The sequence below is a fragment of the Cololabis saira genome, chromosome 18 (genome assembly GCF_033807715.1).
Source record: "Cololabis saira isolate AMF1-May2022 chromosome 18, fColSai1.1, whole genome shotgun sequence".
Classification (NCBI taxonomy): Eukaryota; Metazoa; Chordata; class Actinopteri; order Beloniformes; family Belonidae; genus Cololabis; species Cololabis saira.
Genome location: NC_084604.1, coordinates 10753329 through 10768976, shown reverse-complemented (window position 1 = coordinate 10768976; position 15648 = coordinate 10753329). Strand labels below are relative to the sequence as shown.

The window sequence follows — 15648 nt, the reverse complement described above, 5'->3', positions numbered from 1 at the left end:
CTATTCAACATATAAAACTAAAAACAAACGTCCACACTCGTTTGCATAAAATGGTGAATTAATTTCCAGCAAACCACATGGGAGTTTGAGGGTGATACAGCTAAGACACAGGCTAAGTTGGCTTTAATTTCCCCATTTTAAAAGAATGGGGAAAACCAATCAAACAAAAACAGGGAAAATATTAGTGTTAAAGTGCTGTCATGGGCATGATTATTGAACACTGTCAGAGCCAGGACACAAAAGTTTCAGACAATGAGCAGGTTTTGTCCTCTTGCACATTTGTTAATTACTTCCTCTGGCGCTAATTCGCCTCGAGTCCAAGAGCTACCAGGGCAATAAGCATGCTTCAGAAACCTTAATGGACCAATTCCTGGACTGGAGGCAACAGGGAGCCTGACTGAGGCGCAGCACAGCACCGCCTACAGCAGGGCCCCATTACCATTTCAAACAGGTTCAACACTACATTGACTATTTAACTGTCCATGTAATAACATGCTTTAATTACCCCCACAAGGAGCCTCTAGCACCTGCTCTCCATTCATTTAACAAGAGGCAAGGGATGCAGACACACGCTTCAGTGCTCAACGACAACGGAAAAGAGCCCATGCAAAGATGGATAACTCTCTGCTCTATATTTATTTGGAAGAGTTGTACACCTGGTTTAATGGCACCACTGAAGTTGCTCTTTTAGAAAAACCTCTGGTCTTCATGGTAACCATCTTTTTTTAAATCAATAAGGTGTATGTCACCCACTCAAGAGAAATACCAGTCAATCTAGATCTTTAATTTTATCTGGCTCACAAATCACTACGCAATCACGAGATTTTAAGATGACTCCTAATGTAGAATAGTATATTATAAAATAAATTTTAAAAAAAATACTGAAAACACTTATTTGAAAGAAATTAGGAGTAGTTCACTAAAGGAAAATGTTATGTAGTCCCTTTCAGAAGAAAAACCAACACATATTTCTCCCCCCCCCCCATTATGGCTACAAAAGACAACAATACAGGCCTAGAAGGAGAAAATTAAGAGTCTATATTACTGCACCCCTACATCTTGTAAAATACCAACCTCAAGCACAATCATGACAGAAATTACAATATACCCAGGTGCAATTTCATGCAGATGAGTCCTTTACATATAACACTCACAGTCCTGTTTCTAAAGTTTCTATGATGGCTTGATTTAAATTTTCTATCTTACAAACGAGTCAAGGTTGTGCGCTGAGCTCTCAGCTCAGAGCAGCTGTCTGGAGTTACCGAACTATCACCCAATCAGAAAATAGAATGTTTTGTTGCCGGGTAAGGTCTGAGTTTCAGCTTCAAGCATTCCACGAATACATAGCGAAGGACACACACACACACACACACACACACACACACACACACACACACACACACACACACACACACACACACACACACACACACACACACACACACACACACACACACACACACACACACACACACACACACACACACACACACACACACACACACACACACACACACACACACACACACACACACACACACACACACACGTTTAATTTTAATACATTTTTTTGTCAATTTGTTTCAATTTGTTTGTTTAGAGCAGAATTAGATAATAATGATAATTATACTAAGCAGACAAAAGGTACACCATACCATTGAACAAAAATATTTTACTATTTTTTGCATAGTTCCCAATATGTACAACACAGAGGGGGAAGGTCGCTGCCAATCTTGGATATATTAAATCATTTCTATACTTAAAATTGTAGTAGTTAAAATTTTCCACATGGGCCATGGCACTATTTAAAAATATTTATTAAAGATGCAAAACATTGTCTACCTTTCACATGGCAATGTTTATTTGCAATTACTTTTTTTGGTTTTGCATTGACATTTTTTTGTTTTATTTATCATTTTGTTTAAAAGGCCACACTACCTCTTTTGCACATGGTATTATATTATTTGTTTACAAGAGACATTACTTCTACAAAGATATTACCACCTTTACACAAATATAGGCCTTTGTACATGACATTACCATTGTACAAGTCATTTGCGCAAAAAAGTTTACAACAGAGGTAACTTTATTTCTCCTGTCCTATGAGACATTGTTCAGGTCGTGCAAGCTATGTTCATGGGGGGGGGGGGGTTATCATGCATTTATCATTAGAGGTAAAACTGCCCAATTTATTGTGATATTGATTTGAGGTCATATCCCTCAGTCCTAATCTGCACTTTTTTTTTTTTTTTTTTTACTGTGTTTTGCACTGAGCACAGGAGAAGCTCTACAATTTCGTTATACAATGTACAATGACAATAAAAGGCATTCAATTCAATTTAATCAATTATTAGTGTCTTGTTTTTTTATATTACATGTCTGGCTGCCATCAATGTGTATTATATATACACACACAAGCAGTTGACATATGACTTTCAATAATACATTCAAAGTACTTTGGCCTACAAAAATTCAAAATATTTACTGAAATCTTCTACCAAAGCTCCAGAGACCATAAAGTAAAACAGTTGTGCTTTTTTACTATATCTTTATCATACTTACTATATTTATAGTCATACAATGTGCTTTGTGACAGCCAGATTATGGTACATCTAACAGTTGTTATCAATGATACAGTTCAAACCACCGGCTTTGCAAGTTATCTAGGCAAGGAGGACAGTACAAGAGGGACCCTGGTGAATTTGGCTCGACACAAATATGTCCAAATTTAGAACAAAGTCACTGAGGCAGCCACAGAAAGCCTGAATCATGAAAATAGGATCAAAATAAAATGGATTTTAATTCAGACTTGACGCTCCACCTAGTAATAACGGCCTTGCTTAATAAAACAGCTGATTTGCTGACGCCACCCAAAGATCTTCCAAATTATAGCTCAAAACCTCAAATATTATTCCCTTCCGCAGACGGTGAGTAAGAAAGCAGGCTTTAAATAATTATGGAGAAGTTGTTATTTCCCAGTGGTACACACTGTACCTAGTGTGAAATCACAGAATGATCAAAACAAGGCGTTCTCATAGGAGATCCCTGCAGCCTCCCCAACAACACAGATCCATTTAATATCAAGAAAGCAGTCAGACTCAGATGGTAGTGACAGTTCAGTCCACATGGCCTTCCACTAGAAAGAAGCCCAGATCAAACACTCAATACTGCATCTGTTGATGAACACAGACACAGTTGATGATTAGCAGTTCTCAGTATAAGCCTTAGAGGACGCAAAATGTGCTTTCTGCTCTCTGAGTAAAGGCAGAAATTATAATTTTCTTCATGAACTGGTTGATATGGTCGCTCGCTTCCCAAAATTTACACTTTATATTCCACATTTAAGATCTCAGTTTCTCTTACAAAATGCAGGACATAACTATACTACATCATTAAGGAAGTTGAGGCAAAACCAGTTAAATTGGTAAAGGCAACTTCAGATCAAAGCAATAGAATATGTGCATGAATCACAGCCCATGCCTGTTATGGCAATTGTCGCAAAACAAAAAATTAAGCATAAACAATGAAAAAGGCTATTTTAGCTATAAAATAAAAATGTGTTAAGTTGAATAATTTAAATATAAAACCTCTAAAAATGGTGGCTTGGGCATCTGTATCGGATGCCTCCTGGACGCCTCCCTAGGGAGGTGTTCCAGGCATGTCCCACCGGGAGGAGACCCCGGGGAAGACCCAGGACACGCTAGAGAGACTATGTCTCTCGGCTGGCCTGGGAACGCCTCGGACTCCCCTCGGAGGAGGTGGAGGAAGAGCTGGAGGAAGTGTCTGGAGTGAAGGAAGTCTGGGCATCCCTGTTGAGGCTGCTGCCCCCGCGACCCGGGAACCGATAATCGGCGGAAAATGGATGGATGGAACCTCTAAAAATTGGCATTAAATCATGATGATATGAAAATACAAAAAGTATTTAAATATATAAGAATATGTATGGGATAATGCCCGACGAGGTGTACATTATCATAAATATATGGACGACGCGGGGGCGTGAACCGTCCGACGCGAACGAAGGGTGGTTTGCCTCCGCAAAGTATATTTATGATAATGTTCACCTCGAAGGGCATTATCCCGCTTATACCACGGTAACTTACCAAAAAACAAATATTAAATCAGTTATTCATGCTTTAATGTGTTTTCAGTTGAAATCATTAGTTTTATAACAAGCCACAGCTGAGCGACTATTTAATCTCTCGTCTGCAGCCGTTGCAACCTGTTTTTTAACAAGCCATAACTCAGTTTCCTTGGTAACACCTGAGGGTCTGACTAATACCTGGAACAATCATTACCGTCCCATAAGGTCTTTAATGGACACAGTGTTGACTTCTCCAGTAACGAGGACGGACCTGAGATACGACTTAGCAACGGGAGATATTCTAGTCCAATCAGCTATGGTAAAGTAACAAACAGTAAATATATTTGTTTCAAAGAATCAAAGTCCACAGATAGTTTTCTAAAATCGGTTTATTAAGTTACATATATATTAAGATTTGCCAGACTTCTGTTCTTTACCGTCCTGCGGTAGCCGGCTCTTCTCTGAATCTCTGTTGCCGTGGTTACCACCTGGCAGTTGATCCAGCACAATGATATTAAAGTTATCAGGCAATTTGACCAAACTTGTTTGTGTAGGTTATCACTTTTAACCTACACCTGCCAGCCAATCAGAATCGAGTATTCACACAGACCGTGGTATATATATCTCAATTCTGTAAGCGATGAGTGAAAAAAAACTGACAGTCTAAAGGCTGTAACGTTGCTTAGGTCTCAAAAATTAAAAGTCACCACAATTCAGTGAAAGTCGTCACTGTGAAGGAAGTGACAGATTATATTTAAAAATGTCTGAACAAGGATGTACCACAAAATGGGTACAATATGGGCCCTAAAGGAAAAATCAGTTTAGCATCTTCAATTGTTTCATCAATCACAAAACAGTCTTGAAAAATATATTTCTGTTGAGTTTTTAAAACAATCCTTCAAGATTAGGTATTAGGAGTGTATGTATTTATGAAGTTGAGCCATGCCCTACTCTGGTAAAAAAATCTTTCAAATCCATCCATACCCTTTTGAGCAAACCTGCTGCTTCTAACACATAACATTGTTGGGTTTGTGTGTCTGGATCAGTTTTGGCAAAATTGTTGTTGGACAACAACATATTCACCATTTCTTCATGACATGGGCAGCTTTTGCAAGACTGGTGAATGACTCAGCTTTTCTCATTTCCAGATTTGTGATAAATCTCAGGCTATTTAGTGTGGATATACCCCAGTGTAAAAACAGAAGTCATTTCACCTGGTGAGTGCAGACTGACAGGACACTTGGATAATCAATACTGAGCAAAAATGAAGCACAGGTGAGACTTATGTGACTGGCTTTCCACACGACTGCAATGGGACCAGAACAGAAGGATGGGGGAGGGAGTCAGTGAGAGGGAGGATAACTGTTTACTAGAAGTCTATGCAGTCGTCTCCTAGCAACAGCTCTTCTAAGCTCCATATCAGGTGTGGCTAACTATGGCAATCTGCATTAGCCTCTGGCTCTGTGCATCCAAAACATAAATGCAGCCTCAGAAAGAGAGGACGGGGGAAGGAGGAAAGACTTGCAGCACATGAGCCAGAGTGCTTTAATAAGCCACCAATGAAACCTCTGTCCTGCTGCTTCCTCATATTAAGCTCTAGACTGCAGCAATTACTCTCGTCCTAATTTTCTCCTCACATGAAACTCATTCTCATTTTCTGAACGTCAAGGTCTGCTTAGTGTTGGCATGGAACAAACAGAAATTGTGAAAATTTAAGAAACAACTGAATACACAAATGGGAAAGCACCCTTTCATACTTTTGCAAGTTTTTGAACTTTACACAGTTGAATTGTCAAAGTATAGCATCCCAATTATGAGCCCCAATTATGCTTGAGAACATTCCCTGTACCTTTGCCCAAAACTGGACCATTCAAAAAGAAATGCGACTATTCACAATAAGCGTAAGAGCTCAATTTGACAACATTATGCCCAAATGCCAATTACGGAGTTTCCCTTTTTAAAAAAACTGGTCATGAGAGTGTTATTAAGGGTGCTTTCAAACTTGTGGCCCGTTTGTTTTGTTCCGATTCAGGGGCTAAATCGATACAGTTGTTCCGTTCTCGTTTGTGTTCACAATGCAAACGTCTGTAGCGTTTAAAAGCTGTTAACAAATGCCATGCGCGAACCAGCTGTTCTCTGATTGGTCAGAAATGAACGTGAGAGGAGTTTCCTCTTCCGCACCCCGGGATAAACAACACGCCCCTTTCACAGAGAGGGTGCAAAGCACAGACCACCGCCGGCTTTTCCCATTCATTTATGTGCGACCGCTCTGCGCTGAGCTCGCCGCAGAGCCAAGCTCAGCGGCGCCCGAGAAGGCCGACTACCTCAGGGTTTGCGCTGCGCAAACCCTGCCTGAATTGACATTTTTTCAATTTCACCGTGCCGCGCTGGGACGACATCTCGGCACGTCCAATAGGAGAGAAGGTGGTGGAGGCTGCGCCGACTCTTCTCCTTGCACCGCGGTCGCACATACACATGAATGGAGTTGTGTCGGTTGCTGTGTCGATTATGTTCTCACTACAAATATAAAAAAATGAACCGCTCCAGGTCTGGAATGGAAGCGGGCCGAGACCACATCTCCTAGGTGATCTCGGCTAGCTTGTTGTGTGCCGCATCCGAGCGCGATTGCTGTGTTCACATATACCAAACGATCCGATCTTTAGGGGGAAACGCTCCCTGTTCCGGAACAACTGCTCCAAACGGGACAGGTGTGAAAGCACCGTAAGAGTGTCCTCTTATTGAAAGTGAAAGGCTAGATCCAACATTGTTCTTTTACAAAACAGTATAATATTTACACATTACCATCACACATTACCATCACGTGTCCTGTACTAAAGTACAAGAAAAGGCTTGCAGAAAAAAAAAAGGAGCTAAATAGTCAAACAAAATGAGAATTAAAGCAGCACTGTATGTCTGGCAAAGAGTAAAAGCATTTAAGTAGCTTGGATTTCCTCCAAGAAAAACAATATTTAGCAGGTATGTGCAAGTTATCATGTCCTGTAATGTCAATGACATGGTCTTTGCTGTTAAAGATAATCAGCAGCACCAGACCAACTATATACCAAGAAATTGCATAACGGAACTAAAAACTATTATCCGTGGTATAGTGTATACAAGAAGCTGGATGTGCACAATAAATCTCTAAATTCCTTTAAATAAATTGTCATCCAGTGTATTAAACTAATAATTGGCTACAAAACCAAAGATATTTGCTTGCGTGCAGATCAGCTAAAGTCCTGGCTGATTGCATGTATCTGTGTGACTAGCAGAGTGCAGAGAGTGAGGTCTGATACATTATCCAAGTACAGAGAAGATACAGTTACAGGCAGGCTCACTTCAAATGTGTAGATGATGTAGCTGGAGGGCAGGGAGGGAACGAAAAGAGAGGCAGACAAATTCCACCGGCAATTTCATTAGTGATCAGATGGAAGTTAGATGTGATTTCGCCCTCCATTCACCCTCCTGAAGTGCACACACGGCACCAACCAAATGGAAACTCAATAAGACTTGATGAATCAGACCTAAACTTGGGTCAGTTGCCCGCTGACCCGAGTTAAAGTTTGACATCTGTTCCAAGATTTGATCAATTAAAACAGGGATGCGGTTTCTTGAAATATTTTTAAAAAGTCCCCCCCCCCCCCCATCTTTACGTAAGATTGATACCTAAAAATTGGTAGAACATGGCAACAGTGGTAAAACATTGCTTAATCATGAAGTGCTTGTGGTGACCAAATAAAACAAAAAATCTGCCATAAATCTCTTTAAAAGTATTTTAGTTTATATACAAGTACCATGCCTCAATTGATACCAACATTAGTTCAGGTGTTGGTACTTTTCATTTACAGCCAGTTACAGCAGTATGAAAAAAAAAAACACCAGAAGTGATTAATTTATCATAACCAAGCCTACTCTTGTGCCTGAACACAGGGAAAAAGCTTGTGCTACCCTCTTTTAAGGAATACTAAATGCAGCATGATGGGAGGCTGGATGAAGGAAAAGGCGGGCAGATGCCTCCCTAAGGGAGGCATCTTCATCAAATGCTCAAACAACCTCAACTGATTCCTCTTGATGTGGAGGAGCAGTGACTCTACTCTGGGAACCTCTTGATCGACTGAACTACTCACCCCATCTTTAAGGGAAAGCCCAGCCATCACACAAAGGAAGCTCATTTCGACCACCTGTATCTGCAATCATATTCTTTCAGTCCCTACCCGCAGTTCCTAACCATCGATGAGACTCTGAATATAGATCAGTTGGTTTTTTACCTTTGTGCTGAGCTATCTGAAAATATGAACAACTCAATAACATGTTCAAACTCACATTAGCTGATGCAACGGCTTGGAGGCTAAAAATAAGCTGGCAGGGAACAACAAGGCCTGCAGCCTCAGTTTTTCCCTACCACTTTTGATCAAGTATGATCGATGACAGACAAAAATCTCAATGGTCCAAAATTCATACCAACTGGTTAGATCTTCAGGTAAAATCAGTGCATCTCTAGGTCAGTAATGTGAATGAAAGTACATTTCTCTGACCAAGGTGCCTTTTCGATTTCTCCAAAACTCTTCAGACTTGGACTTTTTGAACAAAGCTTAAGTAAAACTAAAAGAAAGCTAACCAGACAACAGTGACAGATACATATAACAAGTAAGCATTAACCGTGAGAATGCAGGTGTGACGCACTTCCTCGATAACACTTCATAACTTTATATGCAACTTCCCATTCATTATGAGCCCAAATGATTTATCGGCAAACCAGTATCAATAGCTGATATTAGCTACTTCACAATTTATCTGTACTGTATCAGCATTATAATTGTTAAAATGACTGACTACCTATTAGCAACATGCGTCTGGTACATCACAAACCAAACTAATATATTTTGTTGTTTTGAAATGGAAACGATTTTACTACCACTGGGGCTGCCTTTAATATGGTGGAACCTCACCTGTGGCGTTTGTAGTACAATACGTTTAAACAAATTGCATCCTATTTCTTTGTGACTCAAATAGTAAACATAACATTTTGGGGAAATTTGTGTTTCTGAAAGAAAAATTGTAAATAGAAAAATCAGATTTTTTTACATTCAGTATCCATTTTGGTCTTAAAAAGATGGTTGGGCTTTAATAAGTATCTGATTTAAAACTAGTAAAACAGGGAAACTAACATTTTCAGAATATCTAATTTGTTTAGCATTTTAAAAAAAGATTTCCCACCAAAACTAGTGCACAGCACATCATGCTGTCCCTTTGTCTCAGAACAGTTTCTGTTTACTGTTAGTTAACATGGTGACCATGTCCTGGTCCTCTCATAGTAATAAAAAGGATTTCTGCAGCAGGTGATACTCGCGTCATGACAGGAATTTGCCCACCAGGGTTTTTTCCGCACAAGGTTTGGTAGGTTGCTTGGTAGGTTCCTCAAGTGAAAGCTCAAGTCTTTTTTACGACTGAAAAATAGTGAAATATACAACTGCAGACCTCTGTGCAATGCTTCAATTCTGCCCTTCTCTCCATCTTTGCTCATGGGGTCACACTACATTAGGTCTTTTTCCCTCTTAAACCAAATTTTAAAAAAAAGAAGAAAAGTAACATCTTTTGCACAAACTGCAACTAATTATTAAAACAAGACAGTCCCTCTCTGCAACTCTGGACATTGGGGTAAATTCACTTCAGCCATATTTAACATGTAACCTGTTGCCAAGTACTCAACCATACAGCATCTTTACAGCAGCAGGGGCAGGGGTGTTGCAGAGACAAAATTAACTGTTACAGCAGCGAACGACCATTGACTTACACACTCACGCTGAGATGAGTCACGAGTGGATCCGTGGACTATTCCAGATTCAATTTTAAGAGAGAAAAATGACATGTTATACCAGATGTAAGTGGAAATAAAGATCCATGTCTAATAAAAAGGCCAAAGGGCTACTGAACAAAACCAAAATGAGGGATGTAAGCCAGTATTTGTCAGTTAACCTGGCTGAATTTGAGCTGGAGTCAGTTGCACAAAAGAAGAGGGGGCTGGTAAGTTACCATGGCGATTTATTTTGTGCAGCTACAATGGTCAGGACCAGGTTAACAACCTGATCTCAATTTTTGGAGCAATGCCCAGGACTGTCACTTAGGTAGGAGCACTGGGTGATAAAATTGGGGGGGGGGGGGGAGATACTAAAAATACAAAAAAACAAAACAAAAAAAAATGATTTCTTAATCCTTTGCTCTCTATTCAGTCAGAGCTGATAGACTGTGGACTGATATTTTTCGTGTTCCATGTTTGATCAATAGCCTATCTATTTCTCTCTCCATATTATACATTTAATATTATTCTCCAATACAGTTATTGAGATGAAGGTGAAGAAAGGTTGCAGTGATTTCAATAACATCAGGTATGAGAGCAACAGTCCATTCTTCTGTTGGAAGACTTTCAGGGCTGATTAGACATTTCAGCGTTGAAAGGGTAGGAATCGTTTCTCCACTGATTATATTCATTACTTGTGAAGACAATTTAATATAGTTATATATACACTTTAAATCAATTTTATTAGTCAAGGACATTCAGGAGATTTTTTTTTTTAAAGAAAAGGGAAATTACAAATACTAAAATAAAATACTCTAGGGTTTAAGGTTGTTTTGAAATGGCATATATGGAGTGTGATGGCTTCAGAACTCAGAACCAGGCTTCATCTCTCAATGCAAACCTTAAAACGGAAGCCAATAGCGCATTGAAGTATGAACTAGTTAAACCTGCCTCGACATAGCGATGCCTTCTCATCCTGACTTGGAGTTCACGCAACAAAATAAGCCAGGATGAATGCAGTAGCATCTCTCCATCCTTGCCTTCTCAGACATCCCGGATTTCTTGATTCTACTTTTGCACATCATCCCTCAGACATCGAAAGTAATAGTGTCGCCGTTTCATTTTCACAAACTTACAGATGTCTGGTTCAAGATGACTGAAGGGTCTAATCCTCAGTTTCCACAGGGATCAAAACGGGCAGCTGGCCAGATGACACAGCCAATAGCACACTACATCTTTGTTTCTTCAGCGAGGACAGCAACACCACCACAGCCAGTGACCCCACAGGCTTGTTGTGACATCTGGCACTGGAATAGTGCACAGTTATCAGCCTGGTCACTTAACAGAATGACAACACACCAGAATAACCCTCTTCACCTCTGTGTTGAGGAGTCTGATAAGTAGTCAAATGGAAAAAAAAAAAACTGTGTGATGTTAACCCACATTAATTCAAGACTGACCTAAAAAAAAGAAAAAGAAAAAAAAGTTCAGGCGGGGAAAACACTTGATGGCCTAAATAACAGTTTTACTTTCTCGTCAAATATTAAAATAAACTGTACCAGCACGGTGTGTACATTTTAAAAGCAAAGGTGTTCAACGAAAAACATAAAGTAAAAAAGGGATTAACTCACACTTTTTTTTGTTTCCACTGGGTTTTGCATAAAGTGACCCATGTGGTTATGTGGACGCGACAAACATTTGTCAGATTTAGCTGGACATCTAAAGCAATATATCCATCACATGTTCCACAAACAGGCATCATGCATGCATACCCTAACATACAAGTGAGTTCCCAGATGTCTAAATATAAAATAAAAAAAAACACTATTTAAAAATTAGTGATTATCTGACTGATTATTTAAATCATAATTTATGACAGAGAGCAAAATCTGAATTGTTTAACTTCATCCTCATTCAGTTGATCACAAAGAAAAAAGCAACTTGAAGTCTAGAGCACCACAATATTAAGTTTAGACTTTTTGTATATCAACTGATATTATGAGCTGCAACATATCCTACACTATATACACCTACACTGTAGTCCAGAGCCACTCTGAACCATCACGGATGAAATTCTGGAACCAAAAAACCCACACAAATTTGATTTCTATGAACAATATAAATTTGAATTTACCAAAGCAGAGTACAATAAAACACACCGGTGATACTTAAGAAATGAGAATCAGATTTCAAAAACTAAAAAATGTGTTAAGCAACATATTGCATGTTTTTCCTAGTCCCCAATTCCTTAGCTACGACTTATCTGCAGTCACATGTTTAACTGCCCTAAAGGGCCCACCGGGGACGACCTGGCAACCACAGCAGGAGAGGAGAGGAGAGAGGCTGAGGGGGGAAGTCAGGTGTCAAAAGCAGTGAGGCACACGCAGAACCACTGCCTGCAGGCATCGTTTACTGCAGCTAAGCACATAATTCAAGCTCATGAGGTAATGTCAGTCATTCATCATTTTTATAAAGAATTCATGGAAGCATCCAACAGCTACATCCCATTCTCACACACCTGTGAAAGCCTGCAACTTTAATCCAGCTTTACATGAAAGCAAAGATTACATACCTTGTGGATGTAGAGTCTTGTAAAAAAAAAAAAAATGTGTATCTCATAAGCTCTGACTTTAAATCTGAATAAGTCTGCTAAGGAATCAGCATAATGTTGGATTGAAAAGCTTTACCATAACAGCTTTGTTATATGAGAAGTCATATCCTCCACTCAAGATAAACATATCAAAGCACTTTCACATTCTAATCATCCCATCATGTACTGTGCAGGTACAAGCTGGTAAACTGGAACAAGGCCAAACCATGTAAGTGCAATGTTGAAAGATGACACAGCAATACAATATACAGGTAGCTGCAACTGTATCCTTGTGAAGCGTGCTCAACCCTGATGTGTGTCAGTTCTCATAAGGTGGGAAAGCTGTTCAAAACTCACTTCAAGCTCTGATACAAACAAGGCACTGATCTGATCTTTAACCTGCAGTTTATGTACATAAACTTTACAGCCCTGCAGAATCTCTGCAGGATCCTCAACAGAAGTTGTCTACTGTGAATTTATCAGTTAAGGGAGGCTGTAAAAAGTCATTGTTCAATTAGTTGCAGAGTAAATTTGCCATTACTTTTTTTTTTTTTAATGAAACAGAAAATGTGGTTCCAGCTGGCAGGTTAATTGGAATTTAAAATAACTAGCAGCTGTGGCCCACTTTGGACAAAAAAGACAGAAAACCATATACACTTTACTTTGATAGAAAAGGCTGCCTCTACCGTTGAGAACTATGTATGCATTCATTTCAGAAAATGTTTTATAGTACACGTTGCCCCAGATGTGTGTGTAGAAATAGAACATCTATACATGCTTCAGTATGATACTCTATCTAAAGTAGATGTAAAAACACTCCTGTAAAGGTCAGGTGAAGGACGAAACAACACTCACCGGCCACGCAAACTGGAAGGGGATCAAAATCTTCCCAGCCTCGCTGATTTTATTTTTGCCACTCCTGAGAGAAAACATATTTCCACCAAGAACTTGTGTAGATCCAGCTCCAAACGTGCAAGGGCCGCCGGTGGCGACCTCCATCTGGTACTCCTTCAGGCAGACTTTGAAGTAAGTGTCGCACTCATCTCGAGTGCATCGCAGGTCCTGGGAGCTCCTCGAGCCATCGCAGCACTCCCCGCCTGCCAGTTCACCGTTTATGTTCTCCACAGAGATCAGCTGCAGCTCGAAGTAGCCAGTGGAGTGACACACCTGCAAACCAACAGGTTGAAAGAAAATCACATCCAAACTACAGAACTACAGCAGTGAATAGCTCCAAAAATCCCATGAAATTTGAACGTCAAATCAATATAAAGGGATGGGCAGATCAACCAAAGAAAGGTGGAGATGGACGAGGTAGAAAGGAGTCAAGCAGACGTACTGAAATCAAAATGAATTCAGTTGCGGTCTATCAACTGCTTTGAAAATTAACTCCTGCTTACATTTTAAGAAAAAGGACAAATCCACAATCATGCCAACGTCACCAGATGTACTGTTTGAAAATGTTTGATACAAAAAAGTTTAATTATGTCTGCACTTGCCCATAAATATGGCATGTAAAGACATGATCTTATACTCTGGCTTTAATTTGAAGGAATACCTTTTTAGAAATTAGTTAGAGATAGATATTCTCTCGTCCTGTTTTGAGTTACACAAGACAAAAAAAAGAGAAGAAAGTCACCTGTGACCTCTTAGTTGGGTGGGTAAAGGTGAATAAGTGGCCAAATAAGGGGAAATGGATGTCAAAGCGAAATTAAGACTGAAGTCAGTGCATCACAGGGAGGGTTCAGACAAAACTGAGAGGAAACCATCCTCTGCAGCAGCAGCCAATTGATGCGACGCAACTTCCAACTTGTTAAGCCTCACTCGGACATCCTGCAGCGCCTGCAGCTGAGGGTTGAGGCGGCCAGGTCTGCTAATTACCACGTCCCGACGTCACTCACAACTTACTTTAATTCAGGCGTCATTCCCCCCTCAAACAAAACAAACAAACACACACAATGCATGGCTGAATAAGGCAGAATCCCGTCAGATGGATGTGAACATGTCACCGCAGCAGCAGCAAGGCTGCACTGGACTTTGTCATGGTAACGCGGTCGCGTGCTCCGCGACGGACGGACGGCCACGCAATTCAATTATTGATCAACGTGATGCTGATACGCAGAAACACGCCCGCCAACTTTCTTTTTTTTTATCCACAATGTCCATTTTAAGCGTGTATTCCCCCAGCACGGAGCAGGTTTGCGGTACAGAGGGTGGAATGGGAGCCGTCTCTCTCACCTCGGTCCACAGCGCGAGCAGCAGGCTCACCGTCGGGAGGTGAGTCCTAATCCCGGCGCGCGGCCACATGCCTCCGATTAATTAGAGGGACACATAGGGTGGAGGTGGGGGACAGAGAGCGACTAGTTCCTCCTCTGCTGACATGCAAAAAAATAAAAAATAAAGAAATATGTATAAAAAAAAATCAAATAAAAAAAAAGAAAACTGTTGTTCTTCACGAGCGTGTGCTCTGCTCCTCCGCCGGCCGGGGTCCGTGTGCGGGGCGTCGCGGGCGGCGGACTGCGGCGCAGGGATGGTGATGGTGGTCCATGTACGGGAGCGTCCCCTCTGTCAAATCTCTCCACGCAGCAGCGACTGAGGCGCTCCGGAGCCGCAGCCTGAAGAGAGGACGGCCGCCGTGACGGGCAGCCGCGCCGGCCAATCACAGGCCGGCCCGGGGGCCGCGGCTCAGCCAATGGGAGGAGAGGGGGGGCGGGACCCGGGCTGATGCCCCCTCCACCCCGCCCGGCCCCACCCCGCTCCTCCACCTCCTCCCCCTCCTCCTCCCGTGTGTTGAATAAAGGCTGGTTTATGGTTCCGCGTAACACCAACGCAGAGCCTACGGCGTAGGGTACGCGGCGATGCGCACCGTACGTTGCGCGTCGCCGCGTACCTTACGCCGTATGATACGCCGGAGTTTTGACGCGGAACCATAAATCCGCCTTTATACTGAGCTTCATTTACACAGACTGCGTTCCAGCCTGCAAACAAAGCAATTAAACGCAGCCTGGAAAGGCGTTTTAATGAGCCATTATCTTATTTTAAACTGTGCTGCATTTCATTACTTTCTTAATTAGACCTCAATATCTCTTTGGTTGACTGTTTGAATGTCAGTGCTCATTTTATTGTAAACATGTAATCATTATGACATAATAACTTGAGACTTTTCCAGTAACTTGTTTTCAT

The 15648-nt window shown here is 41.0% G+C and overlaps 1 protein-coding gene across 2 annotated transcripts in view; it reads right to left on the bottom strand.

Moving 5' to 3' along the window:
* Window positions 1-15041, bottom strand: part of jag2b (jagged canonical Notch ligand 2b) — a 54349-nt gene extending 39308 nt beyond the window's left edge. For both annotated transcript variants that reach the window (XM_061746448.1, XM_061746449.1), the window contains exons 1-2: window positions 14704-15041; window positions 13324-13635 (exon numbers count right to left, since the gene is read on the bottom strand). In XM_061746448.1, the coding sequence (XP_061602432.1) occupies window positions 13324-13635; window positions 14704-14772 (381 nt within the window). In that variant the 5' untranslated portion in view covers window positions 14773-15041. The remainder of the gene's footprint in view (window positions 1-13323; window positions 13636-14703) is intronic.
* Between the last annotated feature and the right edge of the window lie 607 nt (window positions 15042-15648).